General features: G+C 42.4%; 1 protein-coding gene across 1 annotated transcript in view; it reads right to left on the reverse strand.

Moving 5' to 3' along the window:
* Window positions 1-4,973: 4,973 nt before the first annotated feature.
* col5a3a (collagen, type V, alpha 3a) overlaps window positions 4,974-26,200 on the reverse strand; it is a 47,099-nt gene continuing 25,872 nt past the window's right edge. The window contains 48 exon segments of the mRNA XM_018705093.2: window positions 4,974-7,238; window positions 7,465-7,698; window positions 8,304-8,372; window positions 8,509-8,621; window positions 8,867-9,164; window positions 9,265-9,318; window positions 9,775-9,810; window positions 10,216-10,269; window positions 10,359-10,466; window positions 10,555-10,608; window positions 10,777-10,830; window positions 11,337-11,444; window positions 11,545-11,598; window positions 11,694-11,747; window positions 11,931-11,984; window positions 12,073-12,126; window positions 12,224-12,289; window positions 12,291-12,332; window positions 12,443-12,496; window positions 12,636-12,689; window positions 14,217-14,270; window positions 16,997-17,050; window positions 17,180-17,287; window positions 17,391-17,444; window positions 17,649-17,702; window positions 17,803-17,910; window positions 18,237-18,344; window positions 18,514-18,567; window positions 18,749-18,838; window positions 19,158-19,265; window positions 19,372-19,425; window positions 19,711-19,764; window positions 19,900-19,953; window positions 20,119-20,163; window positions 20,533-20,586; window positions 20,805-20,849; window positions 20,976-21,029; window positions 21,372-21,425; window positions 21,941-22,048; window positions 22,137-22,190; window positions 22,326-22,370; window positions 23,007-23,060; window positions 23,420-23,464; window positions 24,148-24,201; window positions 24,572-24,616; window positions 25,154-25,207; window positions 25,458-25,503; window positions 25,693-25,745. Coding sequence (XP_018560609.1) covers window positions 7,092-7,238; window positions 7,465-7,698; window positions 8,304-8,372; window positions 8,509-8,621; window positions 8,867-9,164; window positions 9,265-9,318; window positions 9,775-9,810; window positions 10,216-10,269; window positions 10,359-10,466; window positions 10,555-10,608; window positions 10,777-10,830; window positions 11,337-11,444; window positions 11,545-11,598; window positions 11,694-11,747; window positions 11,931-11,984; window positions 12,073-12,126; window positions 12,224-12,289; window positions 12,291-12,332; window positions 12,443-12,496; window positions 12,636-12,689; window positions 14,217-14,270; window positions 16,997-17,050; window positions 17,180-17,287; window positions 17,391-17,444; window positions 17,649-17,702; window positions 17,803-17,910; window positions 18,237-18,344; window positions 18,514-18,567; window positions 18,749-18,838; window positions 19,158-19,265; window positions 19,372-19,425; window positions 19,711-19,764; window positions 19,900-19,953; window positions 20,119-20,163; window positions 20,533-20,586; window positions 20,805-20,849; window positions 20,976-21,029; window positions 21,372-21,425; window positions 21,941-22,048; window positions 22,137-22,190; window positions 22,326-22,370; window positions 23,007-23,060; window positions 23,420-23,464; window positions 24,148-24,201; window positions 24,572-24,616; window positions 25,154-25,207; window positions 25,458-25,503; window positions 25,693-25,745 — 3,525 coding nt within the window. The 3' untranslated portion in view covers window positions 4,974-7,091.

Genomic DNA, 26,200 nt, shown 5'->3' on the forward strand with positions numbered 1-26,200 from the left:
CGTGTGTAAAGATAAGAAAAGTGCACAGAGCATCAGTGGAGCCTGCACCTTCAATTGAATTCACATTGTAGCGTTGTGGTTTAAATAGAGTAGGTTCTGGTTTATTCAGGCAGCAAAGCAGTCAGTCACATCACTGTAGTTTTCATCTGATGCTGAAACAGGCACACATATGAGACTTGACTAGAAATGACTGTTTGATGTATCTTAGCAGAAAGGGTTGGGGAACCAGGGGTTTAACTAAAGACCTCTGTTTGTGCTGCACGGTATGTGGGACAGCCAAAGAAAATGAAACACCAGCACAAAGACTTACCTTAATGATAGTGGGCTGTATGTTAACACTGGCCTGCTTTTTCTGCCTTTCTACTTGTCTACTATAACCACAGAAAAACAGGCCAGGGCTTATCAGGAACAAAGACTGGCACTACTGTCTTGGTAGAATACACTATTTAAGAACCTGGGTTTTTATTTGAGATTCTGAATTTTAGAGCAGGCATTGGCAGATAGTTGCAACGTTCTTAAACTCAGTGCGTTCTGTTGATTGTGAAATTATCGTTCTAACAGGTACTGCTTGTGTCAAAAAAAAAGAAAAGAATATCATTCATTATGCAAGAGCAGTACTGATGATTATTAGTTATACAGCACTCCCAACTCTCTCTGATTACTTCTGAGCCAGGAAATTCAACCAAGTCAAAGCCAGCAGTACACTTTTGTGTCACAAACTGTGAGTGTGCACTGCATGTGTAAGTGTGAGACAGATAAAGGGAGGGCACGGGTCTTTTTAGCTGCAGCGTGTGATTGTGTACAGTATGGGAAAAAAAGAAGAAAACTAGGTTGAAAGAGTTTGCGAGAAAGACGGACGTAGAAAAACGAGCGACTGAGAGAATAATTCCCAATTGCAGATTCAGAATATTGCTTCATGTCTCAGGTTGGGTCTGAATTATTGAAGAGAAGCAGAGTCAAGCCCAATTGTACTCATTACTGTGAAACACATGAAAGCATAATTCAAATGTTACCAGTTGCACCGACAAGTAGAGAGAAAAGGATGCACTTTACCCCCTCAGCGAGTGTATTGATTGCTAGACCTGATCTGTTTTGCTGGTATAAGTACAGAGAGATTTCACAGCAGTGGCAATTATGTGTAAGTGTAGAAAAAAACAGTTGCTGGCTCTAAGCATTATTCAAGTTTCTGCACCCCCACACCTCAAACAAGCTATTTTGTCTATCTCTCTCTTTTCTCTAAATGAGGCTTTTGAGTACAAATTCTTTCCTGGTTTGTCACAGAGTGAGCTCAGCTTCCACTGCAGTTCACCTCTGCCTTGCAAGATTTATGAAAAGTGTCCAGGTGCCCATGAAATGCTGCCATGCCTGATTCTCTCTGATAGAATAACAAATGTGTCAGTGCTGCTACAGGAGCCGATACAGGACAGGGTGCATTGATCACTCAGAGAGAGCGAAAGAGGGAAAGGGAGAAGAAAGGGGTGGGAGAGTGAAGGAAAATGGGTGGAGGAGGTGAAGGAGTGAGAGGTGGAGGAGAGGGGTTGGGGTTGGGGGGGGGGGGGGGGGGGGGGGGGCTATTGGGGGGATTTCTTTACATTCAGGATGCAGACGAGAGCAGCCAGACTCATAGAGGTGAATGGAAACGATTAGTTTCCCTCGCTTTTCAGCTGAGGTCTGAGCCAGTGTACTCCCACAGCTGAATCACTCAGTCTCTGTCTCTCGCACGCTCTTTCCCTCGCTGCCTTGTCTGATTTATGGGAAAAAATCATCTCTATTGAGCGATGGGGTCATGCAGTTACCACTCTCTCGCACGCTCACTCCCTCACTTACTCTTGCTCACTAACAAATCAGAAACACACATAGATACTCACTTACACATGACACGTCGAAGTCGAACGCAGGTCTCCTGTGACTACTCCTCCTGTTTTCCTGATCAGGGCTAAGTTTGTTCATTAACACTGTCTGCCTTGGATTTATGAACAGCTGTGCATGTTTAAATTGGCCTGAGTGATTCATACAACACAGGCCTGTCTAGTGAAAAACCATCGCTCTCTTTCTCTCTCTTCCTGCCCTTTCATTTTCCTCATCATTCTATTGCTCACCACGTCCCTCCCCCACTCTGGTAAATAAGACACCACTGATTACTTTGGCTGTCTGTGGGGAGCTTGCAGACAACTCAGTCCTCCTTTTACTGAAGACTAAGTTAAGTGAGGATGGCATGGTAGTAGTGGTTATGGCCATAGATTCTGAGAGCTGCAGCAGACGGCAAATTAGGAGTAGGATGCATGTGTGTGTATGTGTGTTGGAGGCGGCGGGGGTGTTGTCAAGCTGTGTGTTTGAGTCTAGGCTCTCTGTCTGCTAGATAATCATCTGACACTCTCTCAGACACACAGGGCCTTAGGCTTCCAAACCATCATCAAGCTCTTTGTCCACTCACCCAGGGATTTCTATTGCCCTCACCTCGCCTTCAAGTCATTTTTTCAAACTGCTTTACTAATGTTAGCTTTGTCGATAAGCGCTTTTGATAGAAAAGGCATCTGCGGAAATGATTCCCTCCACCCCTCTTGAGATAAAGGAGCTGTGGATGGGACCTGGCAGGAAAGGCGCTTGCATGCACACTAATAAGAGCACCCCTGCTCAGCCACAAATGCTCATGATCTCACATACCCACACAAACATGAATACGGGGGCCTATGCTTCAAGGAGCACATTTGGCACAAGCTAGAGATGATCCAAGTTATTCCCCACCACTTGTACAGTACAAGATGCTAAACTGAGAGCAGCATGCACAACCCATGCACACATCAGTGGCGTGGAAAATAATTTCTGCAGTTATCTGCTGTGACACAACATCCGGATTTGGGTGGATGTGTTGAGACCAAGGGAATGTCCCTGCTCACCCGGAAATGTTGATATTCCCGCTGACTCTCTCTCATTAATCTGAACGTCTGTTTAATTTGTTCATTTCTCACTGTGAGTTTGTGACACGTTCAGCTTAGTTAGAATCAGTGTCACAGGAGAGGAGCTGAGGGCAGGGAAAACTAGACAGAGACAGTATAGGAGGGAGACTAGACAGTCCAACAAACAACAAAGAAAAATCTCTAACATTTACAACTCCAGAATAATGAGACAGAGATGTTAGAAGAGCCAGAGAGAGAGAGAGAGATAAGAGAGAAGAAAGATGGAATAAGAGAGACAATCTTGTTTCCAATATGCATCAGCTATGGATCTCACTGCCTCTGGGTTATATACTCCTGGGCCTCCAAGTAACTCATCAATTGTAAACTATAGACCCACAGCTCTGCTCAAATCCTTGATGGAATAGCAGTGAAAAGCAATGTAGAGCTGGCCAAAATGCTTAGCTCAAACACCTAACATTTTCAAATCTGTATAGCGAAGGTTACAAGATGATGGTAGATGCTCTGTATCTAACACAGATAATGTCCAGTGTGTGTCACCCTCTAAGATACAGCAAAAAAGATACTACAAAGATATTACAACAATCCTGTTCAGGTTGTATTAAAAGACAGACCACCTCAGGGGTTGTATCTTCAAGAGAGCATGCTCCCAATCAATACTTTGTTCTGATACAAATTTGACTTATTCAAGTTTCACTGGCATTAAATTTTATACAGATTTTTTTCATAAAATGAAATGAATTATCTTGTTTCATGGGTGCTAATGCAAATATTCTAGAAAATATCATTCATCCACACATTTCAGCATTATTATATGTATGCTGAATGTCTGTATTTGTAGCATTAAATACAAGTTTCCTCTTGTGGGAGGTGCAATTCTGTGGGATTTCCACAGACTTCACAGAGCTGAGCTCCAGGATCAGCTGGATGAAGAGCTCTTCTCATTGCTTTGCTCAAGCTGGTTTATCTCTGTGGAGTGGAGAGTGTGTAACAATGGTTTCCAAATGATTCTTGTGTTTGACAACTCAATTCTGAGGGTTTATTCTAGTATATTAGTCTAGCTTAAAGATGTTCAGTTCTCAGCAGGGATGATAGTTGCAGTTGCAGCACTACAGTGATGCTATCTGACTGAGGTTCAGCTCTCAGCAGAAGAAAAACAAAACTGAGGTAACACAATGTCACAGGAACGGTGGGCAGTAGAGGGTGGAATGTAAGCGAGGAAAAAGGGCACAGTACTGTGGAAATACCATATTGACAGTCACACTGCTCTTCTGCTTGATCATTATTCTGAGGTAGTGGCAACAGATGACCTTTCCTGGTCAAGAGCTTAGTGTGGTTAAAATTCAATTGAGTGGAAGAGAACAGAAAGGAGAAAAAAATAACATGGTAACCTTTATTCTGCCATTGATGCTAACCTTGAACAATGGGCCCCAAAGGGGATGAGTGCCTTGTACTTTAATGTGTGCAAGAGAATAGGCTTTAGAGAGTGTGTGTATGCCTTTGTATGTGTGAGAGTTGTGTATGCGCATGACCATAAAAAAAACAATCATTGCGTGTGTGTTTGTGGTGGCCACAAGAAATAAATAGGCAGACAGAGACACAGAGAGAAAGCCCATGAATAAGGGTATGATGAAATAGTGGTTAAAAATAGTCACTGGGACATTTGCTGTTTCTTTCTGTCTGTTTCACATATAAATATCAATCAGCACAATCACCAAACAGACCAAATCTCCCCAGCTGCTTCTTATCTTCATCCATTTCATTACTGACCTCTTCTCCTGTTCTCACCATCCATCCTTCCATCTTTTCCTTCCCTCTTGAGGACTGAAACAGGGCTAATTGAAACAAATGAACTGGGGAGCAAATCAGAGTTGATAACATCGACTTGTGTGGGGACGCTGATTGCAAGCTTGTCGAGTGAGTGTTGCAGAACCAGTTGGTAATAAAGAGTCTTGTTTGTCTATTAAACTCTGACTGGACGTAGCAGACGGCCACATGCCCTCATTGATATTGTTCTAACCCACCTGTATGGTCTGGAGAGGAAAAAGAAAACGGAAGGAAATTCTTTATTCTTTATTTGCACATCGATTTTTAACAAATACATTTGTTTTTCATTCAGGCAACAGGTTATTGCTCATAAAGTCCTCAGAATAACTGTACAGTATATAAAATTAGTACAACAAACACTATACACAGGAGGGGCAGTGCAGGATGGGACTGGAGGAGAGGAGTTAATTACTGGAATGTTCAAATGCTATGAAACAAATAGAACAGTGGGAGTGAATTGCAAAATTACACATGCTGGATACACAGTCTACTGTTTGAGTTGGAGGAGGCAAGCAGAGCATTAAGAAATTTCATTTGCTAGAGGGAAAATCAACCGTAAAATGGAATTCACATACATATGTCATTTCTGTAGTATTTCACCGCTCTATTTGGTCATTTGAAGACTCTATTTAAGCCAAAATACAGAGACAGACTGTAGTAACCATATCATGTAAAAACAAATCATGTGGGTGCTCCACAGACAGTGAATAATGGAATAGTGGTTGTGACACTGTAAATGCAACCATGGGATGTGAGGATAATTTCTGATTGATAACTCTACAATAAAAAACAATCTAAGAAGAAAATCTGCATCTGCAATCTAGATCGACTTCTCTAAATCTTACATAATGACAGTATTACTGTAACTAAACTCTTGATGTAATTTCTAGTTTTGTCTGTGTATGTAGATGCTAGATTTACTATTCAAAATCACTGTAAGAGCACAGTGTAAATCCGGTTTAAGAGTGGATTTTCCCTTTAAAGCAGTCAACCACATTGCCCTGAACTGTCCCTAACCTCCTTTCACTGGCCATGTGAAATTGGCACAATCAGCCAGAAGATGTGCAAAAAACACAGCAGACTGGTCTCCAGCTTCGGAGGGTGTTTTTTCATGCTACTGAAAGAGCAATAACCCCCTCTCCCCCTCTAGTCCTGTAATCCTGCCCACAGAGACACACAAACACAGTGACACAAAAAATAACAGAATCATCTTTAGCACCACTGAAGAGCAAATCATGTCAAGTGAAGAGCAACATATTCTGTTCAGTTTTCAACAAATGAACAAAACAGAGAAACAAAAACCTCTGAGCAGGGCAGAAAAGTGAAAACAGTTTAGGTCAGCAATTATAAAAATGCTTTCAAGAGATGCGTGAAATGTCTCTTGGTATAAAGGACTACAGTTAAGACTAGAGAACGTTTTAATCAGCATGCTCTCAGTTCTCGCCCTGAAATAAACCCCAACCAAGCTGCTGAGCAATGTCATAGCAAGTACACACCACAGTAGAAAGGATGTTAGTCTGACATATACAGTACTGCAGTATGTGGAAACATGGAGGGCTCAAAAAGCTTATTATCAAGCCCATGAAGGGAAGCAGTCCAATAAAGGAAACAACCTTATCCATTCAAGTAAGTGTTGGTTCAGTAACTAGCTACACCTATTGAATACTAATCAAGGTAATTCACTGAGCAAACTGCAGTTGAAGGGTAAAAAGGACAATTTATCATTCCTGCACACGGGAAATTAATTATGGTGCTTGTGTGGAATTAATATGCTAGGCTAGTTCACAACTGCTATGCAATTGTCATTATAGTGAAATCTGAGCATGCAAATGAGTATGATGACGTCTCTGATTTATTCAGTCTCAGTCTCTGTCAAACATTAGGTAGCAACTAGTTCATCCATGATCTGAGAAGTCCCACCTTAACTGACCCATACCACAGAATGACAGACTGTTCCTTTCCACGATCGGACAGATCCGTCTCATTTATAAGTGGTCATTTGTCAAGCGGTGCAGTCCTTGTAATTCTTGAGGATCAATTAGACCACACTCAAACAGTGAGCAAAAACAAAAAGAAAGACATTTAAAATTAAATATATCTAACTGGAATATTTCCCTTTGGTAAATGTGCTTTGTGCCCACAGTTGCATGTCCTCCTTTTCTTCTTATTGTTGTAAAGCCATAGAACCTATTTCATTGGCTGTTGAAGAGTCTTAAATAATGTACCACAAACCCACCACATACAGGAACATAATGTAATAAATATTGCTTGGGGCAGCGGTAAAAGTCCAGTTTCTTTCACTGAAAACTTGCTGTGCAGGTCTTTTTTTTGTTTGTTGCTGGCAAGATTTTAACCATTGAAGCAGACTCGTCCAACTTGGAAACCAAACTTCTGGTTGCTGTTGCCAAAGTCGGCTGGAGCCACATCTATAATAGGGAGCAGCTCTGCCGAGGGGGAGTCAATTTCTAGAACAGTCCTTTCCTGACCTTTGCGGAACTGAAAGAGAAAAAAAAAGCCAGCCATTAGAATTTGCTCAGCTTAATGCAGCTAACTAGCTCTCTCCACTCTGGCTTAAATCCCTATTCAAGTCAGTGATTTGATGACTACCCATAATAAAGTAGCAGCTGACAAGAACAATGCAATTGATAAACACATTAGTTTCATTAAGGCTAATTCCTACTTGTCCAGCTACTCCCTGTCCCTGGCATGTCCCAGCACTGACCTGGCATCCATCATGCACCACATTAATGAAGGGGCTTTTGGCTTGTGTCAGCTCTTCGTCATTGCTGCCTCTGAGGCGGAGGGCATGCTGGTAGGAGCGGGAGGTGCTGTCAAACCAGCCTGCCGAGTTCTGGCAGGTGTAGGTGAAGCTCTGCGTGGCCGTGGCACTCAGTAGTTTCAGGAAGGTCAGCTGAACTACATGCACAGGGTTCCCATCCCTGTCATTGTAGGAGAACTGGATGACACAAATACACAGACATTAGAGTGCTACACAGGTACACCTTTATTGCAGCAGTACCCTTAAACGACACAGGATCTCACTGAAAGAGAAAAAACACACAAAGGAAGGTTTTCTCTCAAAGAGATAGAGCCATATAAAAACATGTCTGAGCCTATAATCTGTATCGGAAACAAATGGGTTCAAATTTTATTTCCGCTGTAAGAATTACAGATCTCTGTTTATAAAGAATTTTTGCAAGGAACATTGAAATGGTTATAGCAACATCTCTTCAGAATCAGAACAGACAGAGAAAGTAAAGTAGAGAGTAAGGAAATTAAGGAAAGTAAAAAAAAAAAACTATTTCTGTGTGAGAAATTTGGTGAACTGCAGTTGTGCTGGCAGCTCTGTGATTATCAGTGAGCAAATATACAAATAAACACAAGTTCACATGCAGTCATGTGCACACAGGTGGATACACACACACATGCATGCCCATTTGTGTCAATCGTATGCATGAAATTCACCCTCAATTAGGATGAGTAATTTAGCTGAAAAAGACTTCTGCATTTGGAGCAACTGAAATTAAAAGTAGGAGGTGAGGTTTGATGATTGTTTTTTACCTGCTTGCCTTTCCTATATTGGCTGTACCAGCTTCCTGGCTTCTCTTTGTTCCATGCTGCTAATTTCACCTAAACACGTAGAGTGAGAGAGGGAGGGTGTTGAGTACAATTTTAGGCTCAAGGGATATAGCGAGTTATTTGTGCTCTGATGTAATATGACGAGGTCAGCTTTGTAAAGGCTGACAGCGAGACACTGGGGACTTACCATCTCAATCCTCTTGTCAGGGTAGAGACAGGTCTCTCCATCAGCTGTAAAGTTACAGTAGACCTTGATAGAGTCTCTGTGACAGCCCTGGTTAGGATCTATCCAGTAGTCTCCTACAAAGTGGACATAAAAGGACATCAATCAATCGAGCAGCAGTGGTTAGTATAACACATCTAGAATAACAAGATGATAACATACAGCTGGCAGAATGACAAACAGCATTTTGATAATTTGTATGCTAAACAATGTGTGCACATGTGACATGTGCAGTTTTTCCTTGACTAGTGTTTCTTGGATAAAACTGTTGAGGTGGTGAAGGATTGGTGGCATCAAGGCATCAAGCAGTGTCTTTGCTAACCGTCTTTGTAGTCAGGTTGAACCATCATGAGCTCCTTGCAGGTCCGGGCCGGGCTCTCAAAGGTTCCCAAGGGCCTCCTCATCAGCTCCACTTCGTTTTTCATGGAAGAGAGGGTAGCAAAGACTTCTTCCATTCCCTCAGCGTCCTCCAGAGGCTGATCTCCCTGGAGGAACTCCTCCATGTCCAGATCCACATCCTCTCTGGCTGAGGCTGCTCCTCCTGCCCGATCAGAGTGCCTCCGTCTCTTCCGCCTGCCTTCCCTGATAGGCAGCGGCTCAACCATTGTCGCAGGGGGTCCCTGGAGATAGCACAGAGAGGTGAGCAAGAGGTGAAAGGGAAACAAAGGGGATAAAGCTGGCACTGAGAAGGCCATGATGTAGATCACTGGACATACTCACCGGGGGTCCTGGGGGACCAGCATGGCCTGGATCTCCTCTGGGACCAACAATACCCTGGAGAATAGAGGAGGACAAAACTTTGTGTCAATCATGTCTCACCTGGAGCCCCTCTCACACCACTTGGCTAAACCCCGGCTTTATCCAGGAAGATATGGCTGCTGCTTTATAGGATTATCCAGTTGTGTGCATCAGCACTCTGTGGTCAAAGCCTTGGCTCTCAAGACACACTATAGTGGTTTTCATAACATCACACACACCAGAACCAAATCCTATTAAAAGGGCCCAATGGAAAAATCACACACAAGGCAAAAGTGGCTGTACAGTAGTCTTTTAGTACCAAAGACACGTGGTGAACACAGTAGAGCATTATGATTATGAAGCATGGTACATTTAAGCCAACAAATACACTTTTTCTCTCTTCCCCAGCATTTGCTCCCAGCAGCTGCTAAGCAAGCTGAAGCTTGAGTACAGGGCTGGTGATGTATAAATAAGACAGATTACAGGACTCACCGTGTCTCCCTTCGATCCTCTCTCGCCAGATGCACCCTAACAATGGAGGGGAGAGAAAAAGTAAGCAAACATAAACATAAACATTAACATAAACATAAAGTATAGAACTTGGAAAAGTGTGTAATTACTCAATTAACGTACTGCCAAACATTTCTAAGTGCTATACAAAGGCAACTGGACTTGCTTGAGGTACGTTTCACCTCTCCATCCAAAAGGCTTCCTCACTTCTAACTGACTTGTGATGATAAACTTTAATCACAAGAGGCATTTAACCTCCTGTGATTAAAGTTTGTCATAACCTACTTTTAAATATTAAGTGGCTAAACTGGATATTCTCAGTGCAACAAACTGTAAGCCTGCAACTACATTCAAAAATGATTTTAAGCAACAGGGCAATATTAATTTCCTTGACATTACTGTTGTAACTTCTGTGGCACTTACTGCAAGTCCAGGTGGTCCTGGGGGGCCAGTGGGACCAGGTGGACCGGCCACTCCCTAGATATAAGGACAATTATATCTTGTTATTAAACTGAATTTTTCCCTGTGCATATGTATCAGATGCATTATGGTGCTTCTATATGTACCCCATCTCCTTTAGACCCTGGTATGCCCTGGATTCCTGGCAGGCCTCTGTCTCCCTTCTCACCAGGTTCTCCTGGGGGGCCAATTAGACCGATCAACCCACCATGACCCTGCAGGCAGAGATATGATTCATTAGCATTGTTTCCCAGGGTGTAGACTGATATAGAGTGTTCTTGGTGTTAAAGCCTAAACGCTCACTTTGTCTCCCTTGCTTCCAGGGTCTCCTTTTAATCCTGGGAGTCCTGGTGGCCCCTGTTAAAAATGGCAGATGCATTAGTTGATCACATCAATGCTGTAGACTATGTATATAAAACATGGTTTGATTGTGCTGGCTTTGAATCCTGATTTATCATTTTTAATCTCCCCAAACCCCCATCTCATTTGATAGGCTCCATCATCAGGCAAATATAAGGATCTTACTATTGGTCCTGGTGGTCCAGTTTGTCCTGGTGGCCCATTTAAGCCTTGTTCACCCTGGGAAATAAACACAGGGATAAAGGATAACAGTATGTCAAAACATTCATTGAACATTGTGGTATATTCAATGGTGCTGATGTGAGGATGATGAAGAGATCTCTGCTGACACTGTCTTTCTTGTATATTGAAGTTTATTACTAAGAAGCTCAGCATCAAAACAAGCACTGCAGTAGCCTGTGAGAGGATCCGAGCCAATATGGATCTCTCTAACAGCTCTAAACATCAGTATATATGGGGCAGTTGTTTATGTGTTTTATAATTAAGCGAAACATCCTGACCTCATTCAATGACCTCTTATTCCAAGAAACAAAAGAAGAGGGAAGGAAAGCCCCTCTCCCTAACACTTACATACTTATGTTTATGGCCCTTAACTTAAACATGACAAATAGAAATCAAGCTTTGGACTTTCCCACAGGATAAAAACATATACGAACTTTCAGACACTACAACATAAACACAAAAAGGATGTCATTTTGTTAAAAATGGGATCAATGTGTACTAACCCCGGGACCTGGGATGCCTCGAAGCCCTTCTGGGCCAGACCTCCCTGGCTGTCCTTGGGGTCCCGCTGGGCCTGTCTTACCCACTGGACCTGTGGTTCCTATTGTCCCCTACAGAGCAACCAACAGGAAGGTATTATGTGCAAAATAGATTGGAAGGGTTTTGCTGAAAGGCAGTTACAGTATACGACCACTGAGTCTTCATCCTTACCTTGGCTCCCTTCATGCCTTGTTTCCCTTCTTTTCCTGCAGCGCCTATATGACCCTGAGGTAGAGAAAGAGAATGTTGCTAAGATGATGACAAAAGCACACAATAATATATGTGCATGCATGCAAACCTATACAATGCATTTAGCTCACCCTCCGTCCAGGAGGTCCTGGTGGACCTGGCTCTCCAGAGGCTCCTGGGGGTCCCTGCAGATAACATAAAAATAGTTTGAAGTTAAAAAAAAATACTGAGAAGGAAGCCCAGTCACAGTCATGAAGATTTAGAGTTTCACTATGTCAGAGGATAAAGACCAGCCAAGCATATAAGAAATATTACTGTTGTCATTATACAGTCAGTTAAAAAAAAAAAAAAAAAAAAAAACTGCTTACTGCTTTGCCAGCTTCTCCATTGTCCCCCTTAGGCCCTGGTCCACCATCTATTCCCTGAATTAAGAAATGGCATATAAAGGAAGTTAGCAAAATGTAAATTAATGATAGTCATTGATAAAATAATCATAGCAATAACACTCACATTGGCGCCAGGCTCTCCAGGGGGTCCTGAATCTCCTGGGAATCCAATAGGGCCCTATGGACAAAAACAGATGTTATGCGTGACATTAACAGACTGACTGCCCGACATTCAGAGCAGGGAAAAAGTCGCTGAACCAGAGAGACAGACTCACAAGGTTGCCTTTGGGTCCATCCTCGCCTGGTGTTCCTCTGGGTCCTGGAGGCCCAGCTGCACCAGGGAGGGCCAGAGTCACCCTTCTCCCCCACGTCGCCTTTACCACCCTAGGACACCAGCAAATGAGATGACAGTCATTGAAAGGGCACAGAGGGAATGCAAAGAAAGAGTGCTGTTGAGCAAGTCAGGGAGTAGGGATGGAGGTAGTATGACTCACAGCAAGACCAGGCTCCCCAACTGATCCAGGGTCTCCAGCCTCTCCGTCCTCACCCTGGTAAGGAGGGGACATTCAGTAAAATAGAAACACACCACACACACACTGATGCCCAAGCCCACACACACAAACCACAACCATTTCACTGTACGTGCACAGGCACATTGCAGTGTGGCTGCTGATGGGAATTGCTGACCTTCTCTCCAACAACTCCAGGCTGACCAACTCCACCAGGCATTCCAGGTGGTCCCTGTGGCAGAAAGAGAGAAAAGAGTTTGAGGCAAAATATTATAAAACAAGGCCAAGTTTGAAATATTTATTTGATTCTTGAAAATCGAGTTCTTGGTGCAGTATTTATTTATTTCTTGTATGTCTGTCAGCAGTTCTGATAACAGAAGGCTGAAACTAGAACAGAATCACAACACATGGAAAAATATCAAGTGTCAGGTTCGCTATGTGGATGGATCTGAGTCACACAGTCGAGTAGATGCTATTTCCCTCTCAATCAGTTTGTTTGTTTGCATGTTAGCGTGCATGCATGTGTGCCAGTGTGTTTGCGCTTTGTTGAGACGAAAGGAAAAAGCATGTCTTTGGTGGAGTGCACAAACATGAGAGCTGAGTACAGCCGTGCACTGAGCTCCTGCTGTCAGCTACTTTCCTCACATGCCATCCCACCCAATTTTCTCTCTTTCCCGCTATTCTTGTATCACTCCATTTATGGATCCAACCCTCTCTGCGCTGCTGTATTTCCATGCTTCCTGTGATGAAGCACTACTCGTGGCTCACGCAGCGTTCTGCAACTGACTGCTGAATAATTGACCGGTATGAGAGGCTGTAGAGAGGCGGCCATTACTAGAGGTAAATATAACTGCCTCTCAGGGATGATAGTCTAATACATCTTAATGATTCATAGAGCAGTAAATATAACTCTCTCACTGGGATTATACCCTAATACTGTTTAATAATTCAAGTTTCAAATGCAGTACAGGATCTGGAAGAACTCATATGAAGAGACAGTATATGTAGATATGAGGGGCTGGAAATTATAAGCATCTGTGGTGTGTGAGGATAAGCTGCTGTTCAGTTTGAACTTCAGATAATACTGTGGACCTGGATGGGGAGTGTTCTTGATTCCTAAGATGCTTCACCATCATGTTTTCTTGACTCACAAAACCATGAAGCTGCTATAAGGGTATGTGTAATTTCAAAAATACAATTATGAAGATAAATAAGATTAAGTATGTTTGAACATACCAAATTTATCGATGCATTTAGCCCTAACGATAGAGTCTCAAAAAGAACAAATCTAGAACGAAGTATTTTCAATCCTCAATGAAGTGTCTTAGTCATGCAAGGATATCAGGCTGAAATCTGATACACAGAAGCTATGAAAAATTATGCACATTTATTCATTATAAGGCAACCAATTATAATATTTGGTAATGCTGATTATCCTTATTAGCATTACAAAATGTAACAGACCATGCTGGTGCATTTATTGTTTCAACTAATTTGACACTGATTTTTGCAGTCTGTGTATATTTCATTGAAATGTTTTTGCTAGAAATAATGTTTCGAGAGAGACATAAAGGTATATTTACAGTTGTGTTATGAAGATGCATATGAACAGCCTCTAAGGGAAATCCTCCTTTTACTTACTCTAGAGTGCCTGTATGTGTATAGAGTCTTCTCCCTAAGTGAAACTGTCTCCATCATATACAGCTATTGTCGCATCTAAATCCAAATCTGTGATTAAAAAAGCAAAATGCATATGTACCTCTCCGCCAATGGGCCCCTGAGGGCCACGTGGGCCATGCTGTCCTGGAGGTCCCTGTTGAGAGAGAAATGAAATATGTTTATTAGGATCGCAGTGCAAGATATACTGCATCACTGCATATACTGCATAAAATACACAAAGAGATAACAAAGAGAAACTGAATGTGAACCAGGGGTTGGCTGATGCCTCCTACATTAAATGAGAGTTAGAAGTCAGCCCATGGTGGATTGCTTATGCAATGGCCCCAGTATCTATGATCATTATCATAGTGACATGATGAAGACGTCCAGACAGGTCATTACCCTCAATATGACACAGGCTCTGATTTTTTCTCATTTTTCCCACCTACCCCCCTCTCTCATATTCTCTCTTATTAATAAGAAACCTCTAGCCTGTGATGTGTAAGACCATATTCTCTCAACCACAGTGACTGCATGTGATTTGACTCCTCTGTGCAGCTGAAGAGAGCGCCAAGCAATTAATCCTAACTGTGCTCAGCTTCAGTTTCAGTTGAGTAGATGTTGAGCTGTGCTCTGAATCACTCTGAAGTCTTGGAGGGAGCCTTGTGTTGTAAAGACACTGAGACAGAAAGACAGACAATCTGCCCAGAGAAAGACTGTGTGGGACTAGAGGAAACACATATCCTTCTGGCGGAGAGATACTTGAGTATTAGAGGGGAGAATTTTGTGATCCACAACGCTCACACATGAATGAAACTTCCCCACTGAGTCCTCAGCATCTTTCCTCTTGCTTTCTCTCTCTCTCTCTCTGTCTCTCTCATTCCCTCTCTCTCTTTCCCTTTTGTTTTGGTTCCATTTTGATGCATTCCCTCCCTAATCTGGCTGTGGAGAAGAGGGGCTATAGAGAATCTTGTTGAGCGTGTGTTCATGGTTGACAGCGTTGTGAGATGACTGTCACAAAGGAGGATGCTCATTAGACAGCCAAGGCTGAGGCTAATCTGATTAGCAGCTGTCACACCGTCTTCCTGCTCACAATCAGCGCCCCGCCTCTTCCTTCCACTCCATTGCTCTACTGCCTCCTTTCTGTCACTCTCTCCCTCTCTCTTTTTTCTTATCTTTTTCCTCCTACAGAACCACCTCTTCATTCTCTGGCCTTGTCCCTCTTGCACATGAAGTCATTGTCTGTTTTGTCATTCACACTCAACCTTTACGAGCCATCACACATTGTAGAGATGAGTTGAGATTATTATAGGTTGAAAGATTTAACTCAACAAGGCTTTTTTTTCTTTTCACCATCATTATTGTGGATATCATTTTTTAAGATAACGGAAAGATATAACCAATGCCATCAGACAGAGGAACAGGAGAGTATGTCTTTTTTAAAACCTAAGGCTGTATTTTTCACAACAAGCATAGTACACAGTCCTTTTTATGCCATAGTAATATGGTTGATGAAAGACCGCTAATCAATGTCATGACTGTGGTATGAAATGTAACTGCGATAATTGCTGTATTCACTTTAGATGTGCTATTTCCAGGGCCTGTGCATGCTTACTCACTGGTATGGCTTATTAGGATACTTATCTGAGCAGAGCCATTATTGTCTGCTTTTTGAAACATGTCTATTCTTGGTAAAACCACAAAGTTTCCTCAGTTTCTCACTAGGTGAGACTGTCAGTGTTGTCAAGGCTATTACAATGGAAACATACAGCTCTTAGCTCGTGTAGCAAAACTGAAGCTCCACTCAAGACCACTATCTTGAGTTTGAGAGCGGTAAACGTTAATGGTTATCGGCAGAGGAAAAGGTTGTGTCATGAGTTTGACACACAGCGGCAGAATCAGCACAGCTGCTCCTAAAGTACTAAATAGGTGGCACTAATCAAAGTTTAATGAGCTGTGATGGGTTGGCTTCCTCATCTTAAGAAGTAATAATTAACCATGGAATTCCTCTGTTGCAGTATGTTTCAGTAGGAGATGTATTCTCTTATACAACTGGATTGCTAACTCTCTGCTTTTGGGCTACATTATCTATCCAGCAATGTAATTACATCTGTAGTAACATACTTGCTAATTCTTCCTCTCATGGGGGATCAACATTATATTGGTGTTGGGGCAATTTGATTTTTACAGTAACTTACCCTTTTGACTTCTATTGCATTATATTGTATCTCACCAACTTAGTCTGTACATCATCTCTGTTCTCCAAATCAAAGGTGATGGTATTTGTTTGCTGTTTGGTTCTAGCTGTCACATGCAGTTATGAATGAATAAAACCTGCACCTTGTATTAACACACTGATATCTTAAGACTGGCACTAACAAAAACATTTTAATACTACCAGTATACAATTTGTTATCTAGTTATCTTTGACAATTTAGTTTCTTTAAAAACAGTAGAATATAGACTCTAGGTTTTTCCTAGCCATATACATATATATGGTACATATATACTGTATGTTTACAGTATTTGCATCATATCCCAAATCTCAAAATAATAAATTTTGTGGAATAATTTATTATTTTGTGACTAATGAGTGCATACGTCTTTGATCAAGATCTATGAAACTCCTTCTGATACGGGGGAGAAATGAAGAAAAATGAATGAAGTGGAGAAACATATTCAAAGGTTTTTTTAAAGTCAAGTCAAGTCAATATCCAATATCAGACAAGACCAAGACAAGTCAAAGTCATGATAATCATGAAGCAAAGTGCAAGATGTCCAGAGAAGTGGTGTTGAGAACAGACTTGAGACTGACACTGGACTGCAGCCATGGATTCATGATGAGTGTTGTATGTGCTGAGATTGCTGAGCAGTACTCACCATTGAGCCAACATGCCCACTCTCTCCTTTCTCCCCTGGTGGTCCCGGCATTCCCTACAAATGCAGATTCTGTGAGCGAGCAGTGTCAGGCACGGCATGGAAACAGATAGAAACTAAAGAATAAATGTTAAATCAGAGATGACCCAAGGAGATTGTCAGTCTTGGAATTGATAGTCATTTTACCTGCAGTCCAGAAGGACCAGTTGCCCCCTTAAAGCCTCTATGTCCTTCATCTCCTTTCGCCCCATTCATGCCCTGCTGCCCACGAGGACCTGGCTCACCATCTGCGCCCTGACATATACACAGATAGGTCAGCACTATTAACACTGCACAAACCAACTTATCATATGCTGATATGTTTTCATATGATTCATTCTGTTTTGTCACAACATACAGGCAGTCCTGGCTGGCCCACAGGTCCTTGACTTCCAACAGGTCCTGGGGGTCCCTGGAAAATCAGAAGGACTGTTTAATACACATCCACTGCAGGAAAGAAATTATTAAAACAATCTGCTCATTTCACCAGAGAATGAACTGTCTAGACAAAATGATTACAATGACTTAGCCCAAACCAATTAAAAGCCAGTTTGTCCTCTACCTCCTGCAGATGCAAAGTAATGATGTGATGTTAGGACATAAAAATCATACTCACAGCTTCTCCTTTGTCTCCCTTACTGCCCTTCTGGCCTGGTCCTCCAGTCTCTCCCTATGGAGACACATTCACACATACGCAAAAAAATATGAGTCCAAAAAGCAAGCACTTTACAGTAGTGCTGCAGTCCATGCTAGTTCCCCATTGTAACTACCTTGTCTCCATCCTCTCCTGGAGGCCCGGAAGGTCCTGCAGGCCCTGGCAGCCCTACAGGTCCCAGTTCCCCATCATGCCCAGCTGGCCCCACAGGCCCCTTTTCTCCCTTGGGAACAGATGGAAAAACAGCACAGATCTAGCAAATGCTAAAATACTTATTATCCACATATAGCAGCATGACACATTGATAAATGTACCATACCAGGAGGGAAAGTCACACCCAAGAAAGCAGGCTTGATCACATTTATATTTTCTCCCTCTGTATAGCTCTCACTGTTTCTTTTACCTCTCTACTACTCTGTGTCTCATAATGACACATTCTGAAGTGAGAGCACATGTTGTTTATTACCCACTGGTGGGAGGTAATGGTACAGTATGCGTTAGTGGACACTGTTGCCTAAGAAATAAAATTAGCAATGTTCCAAGTCTTACTGGCTCGCCTTTCTCTCCCATTGGCCCAGCAAGACCCACACTGCCGGGCCGCCCTGGCTGCCCGATAGCGCCAGCTGGCCCAGCGGGGCCCCTCTCTCCAGTAGCACCCTGGAAATAAGAGGAGATAGAGAGGTTAGGTGAATCTGTCACATGATTCACTCACTGATTTAATGTGGTGGTCACGATCACTGATCACCATGGAAACAGCCTCCTGCTTCATATGTCCCAGCATTCTATATTGCCAGGAGACCAAGGGATGGGATGGGAAAGAACTTACAATTAGTCCTGCGACACCAGGTAGGCCCTCTCCTCCCTTCAGACCTGCAGGGCCCTGGATAGACACAGACATAAACAGCCTTCACAATCGAGTAACAACTGTAATGATTTACTAGATTTACATGAACTCTTATGTGATTTCAAGTAGGAGTTTGATCATTCTGCACATTTCAAGAGAATCTGACGTTGATGGTGGATGAAGATGAGAATATGAGATATATGTAATCTTGTGTTACCATTGCACCAGGGGTCCCTCTGCTCCCTCTGAAGCCTTGGAGCCCAGGAGGGCCACTTTTCCCCGAGGCTCCTGATGGACCTGGGTCTCCCTGGAACCCACACATACACGCACGTGTGATTAGAAATAAGGCAAGTAGCCAGCAGACAGCAGGTCCCTTATGCAGTCATAAATCACAGCAACCAGCAAGTCACAGCAAGACGGAACATTTATCTTTTATGAGCCATAATACACTCGACACCGCAAGGTTTCCTCTGTTATTTATTAGCAAATTAGAGGACAGGATGAGACCCAGGAGATAAGATATTCAGACAGTGCTGAGAGAGTCCTTGGGCTTTATCTAATATAATAGTAATAAGGTGGTGCTGGTAAGTGATCATGATTGTGACATTATGATGAAAACCACTCACCTTGGCACCCTCTTTTCCGGCAGTTCCCGGTAAACCTTGCTCACCCGGTGGTCCTGGTGAACCTGGATGGCCCCTGTCTCCAGTTGGCCCAGTCTCACCAGATTTGCCCTGAAGACAACAAAATTACACACATTACAGTTATCTATAAACATGCTATCTGAAAATAACTGTTTGCTTTACAATCAACTAGTATACCATGTGCTGATCCTCTTACCTGTGGTCCAACAACACCTGGGGGTCCAGGGGGCCCGTTTTTGCCTTGGAAGCCCTGAAATAAGACACATGAATCTGGTGACTCTCAAGCAAGAGTTGAAACAGGGGTAGGACTGCAGACAGGGCAATGTGTTTTACCAGATTTAGTATAGGCCTCTAAACTTGCACTCTGACTGGAACTTCAATAATTCAATGCTGAGGTCATAAGTTTTTAGTTGTTTGCTTTGTTAACACATGCACTCCATCATGTCGACTTTAAGTTAATGTTGGGCTGTGCACCTCATGGAGGAAGATGCTATACACTAAATATGTAGCTTTACTGAGAGTAGAGGTGACTCACTGGTTCCCCTCTCTGGCCTGGATGACCTGGTAGTCCATCTTTTCCAGGTGGACCCTGAAAAGGAGACATTTTCTTACATCACTGTAATAACGTGAACATGACCAAAGGTGAGCATAAAATGTGGAGTGAGGTAAAAATGAACATTAAATCACAGGGCAAACACTATACAGTACATGATAGCCCACTCACATTAGGCCCTCTAGGTCCTGGTTCGCCATGTCTTCCTTGTGGTCCTTGGGGACCCTAGAAAATAATAACACAGATTGTCAAAACTCTGACCCAAATCCCAGATCGTATTTTCTGGTGCTTGTCCTATACTGATTTATGAGACTGTATCTGTGATGCCATGGTTTTATGGTCTTATGAAAGCACTATATACACAGTATTATCTGAGAGTTGAAAGATTACCTGTTCTCCAGGGGATCCTGGAGGACCGTCTTGTCCAGCAGAACCCTAACAGCCAGGCAAAGCAGAAATCAAATAAAAACACAGTTACTGTACAAAAACATAAGCCACTCCACCATTTTTAGCTTTCTGCCCAACAACAAATCTTTAACTTTCCCAAGATGGTCTTTGAGGGTGAGAGTGTAAACTGAAGCATCTCCTGCCAGACAGAAGCTTCTCACTGCACCAGATGGCCTGTCATCTAGGAGTGAACAGCAACAGCCAGTTCCAACTCGGGCGACGCATTCATTAATACTTTATGAGAAAGCCAGGTGTATGTTTATGTATGCGTAATCGTATGTGCATATGTCATTGTTTACGTCAGGGTTTGTGTGTGTGTGTGTGTGTGTGTGTGTGTGTGTGTCAGCCTAAACTCACCTTTTCTCCGGGTTTTCCAGTAGGCCCCTCTGCTCCTCTCCCCCCTCTGGCTCCCTGTTGGAAAACAAACAACAGTCTGATTAGCACTTGCATAACTCATCTGTAGGGGAAAGATAAACGTCTGGTGATGTGAGAACACTGCAGTGATGTAACAGTCTGCCTCACTCCCACAAGTTGTGGTAAACTGATGGCATGTAATTAGAGCAAATACAGCTTCATGCACAGACAAATATGGTGTATAGGCATGAGCCCTATACTGCAGTCATACTCACATTAGGACCTCTTTGGCCCCCGGGCCCCGGCTGACCGGCTGGACCCTGCATTGTAGAGGTCAACAGTTATTTTTCTGTCATGTATTTTACAATAGCTCCTACATAGAAAAGTTTACACATTCTTAAAAAGTCAGAACATGGCGTGGATTAAAATGTCAGTACAGTCCTCACCCTTCGTCCTTTATCTCCTGAGACCCCTGCCAAACCAGGGAAGCCAAGTGATCCCTGGAGACACACGTAGAGGTTAATCAGCCTCAGCCTTCCATTCATCACACATCACCCCCAATGTCTCATTATCGTATAATTAACTACTGTATCAAATTAAAGCAAATCTAATCCATGAGCCCAACACAGCCTTAAATACACCATTCATCAACATGTAATGAATTGATGTCACTAATGAACTATTAATAAAATAGCCTTTTTTAATAAGCCATTTATCATCCTTTATTTTTAATCAGGCAGGAAACAGTCCAGTCAAAGACGCACATCTTGCTGGTTAAAGCTCTGATAAAGGAACCAGGGGACACATTAACTGATCATAATAGCTCATCAATGCTAAATCACCTTAGGACCTTGTCTTCCCGGGTATCCGGGCAATCCAGGCACACCAAGTTTACCCTGCAGAGAGAACAGGGGCAAATGAGAGGGGTGGAAGAAATAAACCGGAGACATATTAAAAAAGAAAAAGTGCATGAAAACCATTTAATTAAGATTTTTTCTGACATACTGCTGACTGTGCAGGTACCAATGCAGCAGGATATCTTAAAATTAATGCATATAGTGATGACAGAAAGATTAAATGCTTTAACATGCGCCGTGGTTCGTTGGCAATTTTGTTTTAGGAGTAGGGCTGTAACCAGATGTAATAAATGTGGTTGCATTAAAATCCATATGTTCAGTATTTCAGGGATTTTCAGACACTCATTTTATGAGACAGTATTGTCACAACCAAAAACCGAGCTTAAGAAATTTAACTGTACCCAACATTATAATGGATGTAGCAGGATAATGCAGGTTTAGATAAAAGTTTTCTTAATTTGCAGCCTGTTTGATCTCCCTATCCTCCCCTTTTGTCTCCTAAGCTTGTCCTGTAAATGTAAGTGTAATCTTTAAAAAAAAAAAAAAAAGGGTACCTTCTCGCCAGCTATCCCAGGAGCTCCTGCATCTCCCATGGGTCCTGCTTGGCCCTTTTGCCCCTCTGGTCCATCTTCTCCGTGAGGACCTGGAGCTCCATTATCACCCTAAAGTCCAGAATGAGGGAAGAAGGGAAGTGATTGTTTCCTCTCTAATGAAGAAAATAATACTGAGGTGATTTGAGGATGCACTCACCTTATCTCCCTTGATGCCCATGTCACCTTTGAACCCAGGGAAACCATCTTCTCCCTGTGAGGAGAGGTGATGTCTAATTAAAGTTCTTTAATCTTAAATGGCACTATTTATATTTGTGTCCTCACCTCTTGAGTGGCAATCCACAGTTTGACAAGCAGCATAACAAAGACCTACTTTTTTTTCACTCACCTTCTCTCCTTTGCTCCCCTTTAGACCCCTAAGTCCATCTGCTCCCTGTTAAAAAGTGGGAAAAAACTTTATTTAATGAGTTTTAGTGAGAATCCAGTGTCACTGACAAGGTTACTCACAAGAAAATACTCTGGATACGAAATACTGTAGAAAAGTCTCTGGTTTTCTCGGTTTTCAGAAATACCCCGTCTTAAAACACTGAAATGATTCATAAGTGTGTATTGATTTTCTCTTGACCTAACATTGCTCTGTTATTGAGCAGTTATTGACCTTACATTTATGTCATACTCATGATTGTAAACAAGGTCAGGCTTCCTCTAATGGATGTTGAGCCAAACTATGTGGTGAAAACAAACACTTAGCGAAATGCACTTTCACAACTTCACTTTTATTCCTTAATTTCAAAAGCACACTCAGCCAAAATGGACTGCTCCAGTCCTATACGCACGCAGCTCTGCTCTATCTGACTCTGACATTTCTCCTTTCTGTCAAATGTCCCTCACTCTGTTGTTAGCAGTCCCCTTGAGAGCCGTGGTGCTTTCCCTCCACCTGTCAGCTGTCAGTCATAGACTCAAACAGCTTGTCCATCACAGGTAGACATACACGCAGAATGAAAAGTGTGAGGGAATAAATATCTCAGTGGAAGTTACACCTGATGGTCATGATGAATTCATGTCTCACCTTGACTCCCCGGGTCCCTGGGTACCCGACGGGCCCCTGGGCGCCTGGTAAACCCTGTGTGAAAATAAAACGAACAGCAGCATTCTTTAGTTTTAGCAAAATGCATGCTTCTGTCCACATTTGAAATGCATTCAATCACCGTACCCTATCCTTTGTTGTCAGAAGAAAAAAAAAATTAAACAGAAAAAGCAGATGATGCTGATGAGTGCATGCTGCTGGCTTTAATGGGCTACTGCTCTTGTACAATAAAGATGATGACATCGTAGGAGCACAATGATTATAATGAGAGCGAGCCTTATTGTAACCTGATGTGAGTGAGTGCACAGTTACAATAGATTGCAAGAAAAAGCATGACACTGCATTTTAATATCTTGCTGTGGCAGTAGACAAGCCTCAGATATTCAGTTACCCACTTGAATTCCTTTCTCTCCCGTGGGGCCCTCTCTTCCTGGGTGACCCTACAGCAGGGAAACAGGAATCAAATTGACTTAGTACTGATGCAAATAAATCATTATTGTGTCATTCTTTGACTGAAAATTCTGAATGCATCCAACCAATGAACAAGAGAAAACCTCAGCGGCATTGAGAGTGAGGCACCATAAAAATATCATTGTGTATCACAAAGCTTTTCAGAACAACACAAGAAGCATTAAGTGAAACTCATTCAAATGTGTCTGACTGTAATCTAAAATTAATTGTTGGAGATGAGAAAAGCCTTGCTGTAAGAATATTTTTCTTTTTTTTTTTTTTCTAAATGTCATCCTGCTTTGGATCACTTCCAGAAATAACCCCTGTGCTCCCCTAGTGGCAGACAACAGGAAGTGTGAGCTGGCAACTTTTATTTAGATTAACTAGCTTCTGGATTGTGTATGTGTACACAATTTGTTGGTTGTATTTATTGTGTGTATAGCATTGTGTGATGTGCTTTTATTTTGACATTCTATACTGAAGGTACAGCATTGGGTAGTCATCTGGGTCTTGTCCTCTTTGGATAACTGGAGTTGTCATTTGTATTCAGTTGCACTCTCCATGTATATGTACATAGATGCTGGATGTGCAAAGGTTTGTTTTTGATACATGCATGTTTATATGTTTTTGTGCTTATGTATGAAGTTGTATTTGTGTGTCTGTGTGAACTTACAGGAGGACCATCAATGCCTGGTAGTCCCTGCATGCCTTGTTTCCCCTGGGGACCCTGTTCAGGACATAGAGAGGTAGGAATACTGTAGTAGTACTTCAGATATGATAGAACACCTCAACACATTTCCGACTTTTCCCACTCTTCTAACAAACAGATTGTATTTATGACTAGGTCCACTTTTATTCTTTTGATCAGTCTAGCCTCATGAAGTGCACCGGCCAAGGCCATCCATCCCCAGTGTCTGTTATGCCTGTGTGTGTTTCTTGTGTATCGATTTCCTGTCTGGCCTCGTCTTGTCTGAATGGGAGCCAGAAGTGGCTGGGTTGTACTGACCTTCTCAGCCAGCCTCCCCTGGGTATGCGATGACAGAGGTCACAAGGTCAGAGCTTTAATTCTGAAATTAAGTGAGAGACATGCTACCTACCTTTTCTCCTGGCAATCCAATGGGACCCTGAGGACCAGGCAAGCCCTAGACCAGAACAAAGCATCAATCAGGTTAAGTGTCACAAGGCTAGGAGAAGGCTGGGAGTTGAGGTTTTGCTAGAATCTTTAAATGTGTGCGTATGACTGTGTGTATATAAGGGTCATGAGCAGTGTGTGTGAATGTCCTTGTGTGATCTGGCAGTTCGGATTAAATAACTGTAAATATGATTATCTCTTGTTTATATGACTGTAATATCTCTGAAAATATTTTAAAATTACATCTTACAGGGAAACCTTGTATCTCCAAAACCATTATTTTCACAAACCAGTAAAACAGTAAAAACAGCCTTATATTTTGAATACTTTTTAAGCTATAGAAAAGTTTTCAATAATGAAAAACAGGAAGTTTTTACCCAGCAAATATTTTAAAAGAGACAAAAGTGTGTGAGAGAGTACATGTATTTATGGAACTGCATGCTTGCAAGTACTGCTGGAGTGTATATTTGAAGGATGAGTATAGTACATTTATAGGTTGTGTAATAAGCAGATTACTTCTCTCAGCGACAGTGTTTTTGTACAATACCTGTACTCCTGGATTTCCCTGTTGACCGGGGGGTCCTATCTCTCCAGATGGACCCTGAGAACAAGAAACACAGCAAGTTACACACTTCACATGATCTTTGTCATACGCTCATCATCATATGACCAGTTAACAGGTTCATTAGAGGGTCAGACTAAGCCACTCCAGCTGATGTTTCTGTGGCTGAGATCACTCAAACAACAGTTACCCACAGGAAAACTATCTCAACATATATTATAATCATCAGTCATATATAATGGCATTTATAGTGATGAGATAATGTGCTGATGAAAGTAGCAGGACTGACCTGATTGCCCTTTGAGCCCTGTGCTCCATCAGTTCCTTGAATACCCTGACAAAAGTGCACACAGTGTGTCAGAAAACACTGGATGTCAAAGTTTGATTGAAAAAAGAGACAGTTCAGAAGCTTTCTTGTTTATGTTCAGTGGCATATTGATGATTCCATGCACTAGAGAACCATTTATAGAGTTGAAGAGAGTGAATAGCTCTGATCTTGTAATCAAGGCAATGTTGACTTACCAGGTTGGCCAGGTGGGCCAGGTGGCCCCCTCGGCCCAACAAGACCCCGAGGACCCTGGAGACAAAACACAGCAAATAGTCAGCAGCTAACCTGCATTCATGATGAGATGGAGTGAGTGTGGAATACTAAACCCTAAATCAGAGCTAAAGAGACAGAGAGAGTGAAAAACAAGGGGAGACAGATAATATATTTTAGTGTGTGTGTATGTGTGTATGCGCGCGCATCTGGTTTTGTATGTGCTAGTCACAGAGACTGTGCTAGTCTGTGCTTGCGCAAGTGTGTTTGTGTGCTCTGTTTTTGTCAGCCTCCCTCTTTGTAGGCTGGCCAAGCCACCTGTTCCAAAGCCACATCTGTGATCTCCTGGGAAGTGATTGATATGGAAATATAATCATTTAGGCCAGGATTTTATCTCTTCCCTCTCCGAATCTCTGTCTTTCCTCTCTCCATCTCTCTTATCTCATTCACCACCTACCAAATTTTTGTCTTGAGTTTGCCTCTTGCTATCTCAC

This window comes from Lates calcarifer, linkage group LG11 (genome assembly GCF_001640805.2).
Source record: "Lates calcarifer isolate ASB-BC8 linkage group LG11, TLL_Latcal_v3, whole genome shotgun sequence".
In the NCBI taxonomy this organism is placed as follows: Eukaryota; Metazoa; Chordata; class Actinopteri; family Centropomidae; genus Lates; species Lates calcarifer.